The following is a 4,953-nucleotide window of genomic DNA, read 5'->3' on the forward strand; positions in this document are numbered from 1 at the left end:
CCTGCCCCCAGAGCAGCCCTGCTCCAGCCCTCACAACAGCTCCGTGGTGTGTCTGGACTCACTCCAACAGCTCCACGTCCCTTTTGTGTTGGGGGCCGTAAGAGAGCTTATTAATTTATAGCCATTATTACAAGTAAAGCAAAGACATTGCAGCATTCTTTGTTTCAGAAGTTAAAAGGCTTGAATGAAGGGGTGCTGATTTCCCTGCGTGAAGCGTGTACTTTGTTCATTAGTTAATTTATGATGGTTGTTCCTCATCTTACAAGTGCCAACAGAATTATTATGCTGGTAGTATATTGGAGCATCTTGCCTCCTTGATAATTGGCTTTTATGATGTTGCTAATGCTTACGTTTTAGCAGGAACTTAAAGACTCCCCTCAAACCCTAGATAGGTCAGGCTGGGTAATTAAATGCCTCTATTTCAACTGGCTGATTTGCTCTGGGCCTTTGCGGTATTGCTCTTCAAAATCAAGTGCTTCCTTGTGTAGTTGGCCATATTTTACTTCTGGTTGATATACTGTTAGTTTATGAGTTTCTCTGAGTTGTAAAATCCTTTGGAGATCCTTCAGGGCAGAAGATAACACACGTATAGGTCAGGCTGGGTAATTAAATGCCTCTATTTCAACTGGCTGATTTGCTCTGGGCCTTTGCGGTATTGCTCTTCAAAATCAAGTGCTTCCTTGTGTAGTTGGCCATATTTTACTTCTGGTTGATATACTGTTAGTTTATGAGTTTCTCTGAGTTGTAAAATCCTTTGGAGATCCTTCAGGGCAGAAGATAACACACGTGGCTGTTAGAGCCCTGTTCCTCTGTCAGATTACAAAGAAGGGTTAATATTTTTTCTCCATGTGCTGAGTTCTGTTTTTACATATTCTGAACGTGCCTGGACATATAAGGAAAATATGGTGGGTTTTTTGCCTGTGTTGCTTATGTTTCCTTTCTTATCTAGGCTAATAGCTGATGAAGGTGCCAGCTTATCTTATCTTACTGTTGTCAACATCTCTTCTTGTCTTACAGGTTTGCAGCATGAAGGAATATTCCGAGTGTCTGGGTCACAAGTTGAAGTGAATGACATAAAAAATGCATTTGAGAGAGGTGAGGAACATCTATTCCACTATCTGGGAACTTATTGCCAAATGTATGAATTTATCCTAAAAAGGCCTGGTTTGAATGCAGCTTGTGATGTTTTGTTCCTTTGATGCTTGTGTTTCCTCAGTGAGTCCAGCCCCAGCACCTCCCCAGTGCTCATTAACCTTGAACACTCAGTTGTTTGGCGTTATGCTTTATACCTTGTAGAGTGTCTGTATAATAAATGCTCTGAATTCAATCTTCTCTCGTGTCTGATAGCTTATTGATTATTTGTAACACGAAAGGATATAGAGAATTTCATTATCGGGTGTAACTGCATTTCCCTACCCTGTCCCCCTGTTCTTTGCAAATAGGCTGGCTGCTGGAGGGGGAGTCTGATGTTTTTCATGTTGCTGAGGCACAGCATTTATTCTAAATGTCAGCAAGGGAGAGAGTACATTTCAAGACACAGTTAACTTGACACAGCTTTTAATAGATTGGGTTTGAGATGTGAAGAACCATGCCCTACACAGGCAGGGAATGGCTGGGAGCCTCCAGACCCATCAGTTTCTGGCTGGGCAGGTTCAAGGAACATGATCCTCAGGCAGTCCTCACAGCCTGCCTCCCCAGTCCTCCTTGGGTCACTGGAAACATCAGGGCTTGTGTCAGTGCCCCGAATACATCACCTTAAAAGAATAGAGTTAGTGTATTCTGTGCTTGAGAGACAGTTTGTAATGAGGCATAGCAAGTTTATTTTGCTTTTGAGAAGAGAGACATTTAATGAACAATGTGTGAAACGTGGCATCTCATTTCCCCTGTCTTCATCTTCCATCTACCTGAGAATGAAAACCCTCAAGACTAGAGAAAGCAGAATGTGGCTCATAGGCTGAAGGTAAAGGCTTTCTAGCAGGATCAGACCCCTTTTCACGTAAAGCCAATACCAGTGATTTTGGGAACAGAGCCAGTTGTTCCTGCACTAACATGCAGAACTAAAAAGGTGATGTCATATTTCTTTACTTCATCTTGCTTGTCTCCATAAAGCATATGATATACAGAAGTGACAAAGCTAACAATAATGTCTCAGCAGTTTATTACTTCAGCCAGAACCCTTGGTGGCACTTAATATCAAGGATAATGCTCCGGTCTGTAGTAGCCCATTTATTATCCTGTGTGTTACTAAGATAATAGGCAAGCTTTGGTAATTTCAGTCACATAATGGATATATATAGCTTCAATTTGAGGATTGCCCCATCATTAAATCTAATTATATCTGATAGGGAGTTTTCCCTAGGGAACAACTCCTTAAGTGGGTATCTTTTCTTTTGTAATCCAGACAAACTGTGGCATATCTGCAGCAACAAATTATCTGTCAGAAACACTCCCCCCCCCCAAGCCAATTCAATGTTAGATGCTTGTGGTGCAGTTGGAGTAGGTGGGATTAACTTTGTGCTGCATAAATCCTGTTCCCCAGCTGAGGTCCATCCTTCCACTCTGGTGCTTCTCTCCAGTATTCTGATTTTTCTTGCCTGCTTTTCTTTGCTTGTCACAAAGGGGAAGATCCACTGGCTGGGGACCAGAATGACCATGACATGGACTCAATAGCAGGAGTTCTGAAGCTCTATTTTCGAGGGTTGGAGCACCCTCTCTTCCCCAAGGACATCTTTCATGATCTGATTGCCTGTGTCAGTAAGTATATGAAGAGCTGAAAAGAAATAGGATTCACTTTTCTCATCTCCCACTTTTCCCTCCTCCTCTTCCCTGTTTTGCTGACTGCAGAATAAGCTTTGTGTGGTTACTTTGGTTGGGTTTGTGTTGCAGTGGTATCCTGGTCTCTGTTAGCCACAGTTACCTGCTCGCAGCCAGTCTTCCTCTGATAGTAATTTTGCTATGAATGAGCAAGGAGATAGAAGTGAATAGATTTTAAGGGCTGTGTCATGGATTTTTCTGAGATGCTGCTTCGTGACAGGATTCTCTATAAAACAGAATAAACCCAAACCCTCCACTTGTGAAAAATAACCTGTAAGACCTCTCATTAGAAGGTGTCAGAAGCAGGTTTCTTGCTCTCGGTGCTTTCCTTTGTGGTGTTAGATGCACACTGCCTGTATGGCTGCTGCCATGCTGCTGCATGCTGAGACCACGACATCTCTTCAGCTGGTAAGGCAGCAGTTGTCTACCTTTTAGCTTCATACTCATGAGGGGCCATCTCTTGACTCCTGTTAAAGAATATCAGTCAGGAGGACAGTCACAGTCAAGCTGTTAACATTTTGGATGATTTCACAAGGTGGTTCTGGTAGGCAGAGGGTTGTTTGTGGGTTTTGTCTGTGAACAACCTCGTTTTGAGTGGCCTGGCTCTTGCCATGTCCTTCAGAATCAAAGAATGATCCTATTGTCCAAGTAGTGACATGGCCTTTGCGGTGGCGGCCTTTGAAGTAAAGCAGAAGATAAGTGCTTCTAAAACAGCTTGTGGTTTTCTTCTCCTGATAAATGCATTTACAGGGCTGAATTCACGTTATATGAAAAGTAAAGTCTCCTTCCAAATCAGTTCTCCCTTCTGAGATGATTTACGCTGCCCACTTCTTTCTCAGCAGGCTGCTGCACACAGAGCGTTTTGCCTCACCCTTTAACTATGTTAATTTTCCTCTGAGTGTTACGCACTTTCTGTTTTAAACACCCACCTTTCTGAGCTAACTTGAATGAGCTATTGTGCCATTGTTGAGACAGATGACATCCAGCGCTCCCACACTAGGAAGGAACTTGCAGTGAAGTTTCACGTGTTGAGGAGCCTTTATTGTCAAAGGTTCTTTGCAGTGGGTTCTGCAGCCAGGCAGCGCTGGAGGAGCCTTCATCCTGCTGCTGCTCTGTTGGGTGCTTTGCTAAATCATCTGTGTAGGAACCCTCATAGGATGCTGGCTGTGGTGGGACTCAGTGGCAGGCTGCAGGTGGGATGACTCTCTGTTGCTCTTTCTTCCTTTCAGCAATGGATAATCTACAAGAGCGAGCGCTCCACATCCGGAAGGTGCTTCTGAACCTGCCGAAGACCACTCTGATTGTAATGAGATACCTCTTTGCATTCCTCAATCAGTGAGTATCCTTGGGATAACATGGAAGAATTAAAGACCTCCTGGAAAGGCAGCACTCAGTACTTCCCACAGTCTCAAGCTTTCAAACTCCCTTTGCAGTTTCTATTTCATTTCTCTGTAAGTGCCATCAGTATCTCATTTTTCACACGGACCCAGAGCATTCATGTCGCAGCCGCTCAGCTTTAAACAGCAGAAAGCACAAAGCAGACATTCCAAGCTCAGATGTGTGTTCTCTAGCAGATGCTGCTGCTGTTTTCTGTTGTTAACCCTCCTCCCCACTTCTTTTTTGCAGTTTATCTCAGTTCAGTGAAGAGAACATGATGGATCCCTACAATTTAGCCATCTGCTTTGGGCCAACACTCATGTCTGTGCCTGAAGGTCATGATCAAGTCTCTTGCCAAGCTCATGTCAATGAATTGATCAAAACCATCATCATCCAACACGAGAACATCTTCCCGGGACCAAGGGAGCTGGAGGGTCCGGTGTATAGCAGAGGTGGAAACACAGAGGATTACTGGTAGGCTAGAGGAGAAGATGAATGGATGGATGTTTATTTATGAATTAACACGTTCTGCTGGTAGCTGCCAAAATAAGTCTTCTTAAAATCATCATTTCTGGGGTTTTTCCCTTCCTTCTTTGTTTTCTCTCCAGCTTTTGCCTTTTTTCCCTGCTTGTCTTGAGTGCCTTTGCTTCAGACACAGGGGTCACTCGCAGCTGAACCTGGAAAGCTTGTGCCATGGTTTAATTTTCAGGGCAGAGCAGCTGGTGGGGGAGGGAAGAGGCAGGGATGCCAAAACACCCTTTT

The 4,953-nt window shown here is 43.8% G+C and overlaps 1 protein-coding gene across 3 annotated transcripts in view; it reads left to right on the forward strand.

Moving 5' to 3' along the window:
* SRGAP2 (SLIT-ROBO Rho GTPase activating protein 2) overlaps positions 1-4,953 on the forward strand; it is an 89,605-nt gene that overhangs the window by 71,851 nt on the left and 12,801 nt on the right. For all 3 annotated transcript variants that reach the window (XM_010017249.1, XM_010017248.1, XM_010017250.1), the window contains exons 14-17: positions 1,018-1,095; positions 2,620-2,754; positions 4,044-4,149; positions 4,441-4,665. In XM_010017249.1, coding sequence (XP_010015551.1) covers positions 1,018-1,095; positions 2,620-2,754; positions 4,044-4,149; positions 4,441-4,665 — 544 coding nt within the window. The remainder of the gene's footprint in view (positions 1-1,017; positions 1,096-2,619; positions 2,755-4,043; positions 4,150-4,440; positions 4,666-4,953) is intronic.

Source organism: Nestor notabilis, unplaced genomic scaffold (genome assembly GCF_000696875.1).
Source record: "Nestor notabilis isolate BGI_N333 unplaced genomic scaffold, ASM69687v1 scaffold8456, whole genome shotgun sequence".
Lineage (NCBI taxonomy): Eukaryota > Metazoa > Chordata > Aves > Psittaciformes > Psittacidae > Nestor > Nestor notabilis.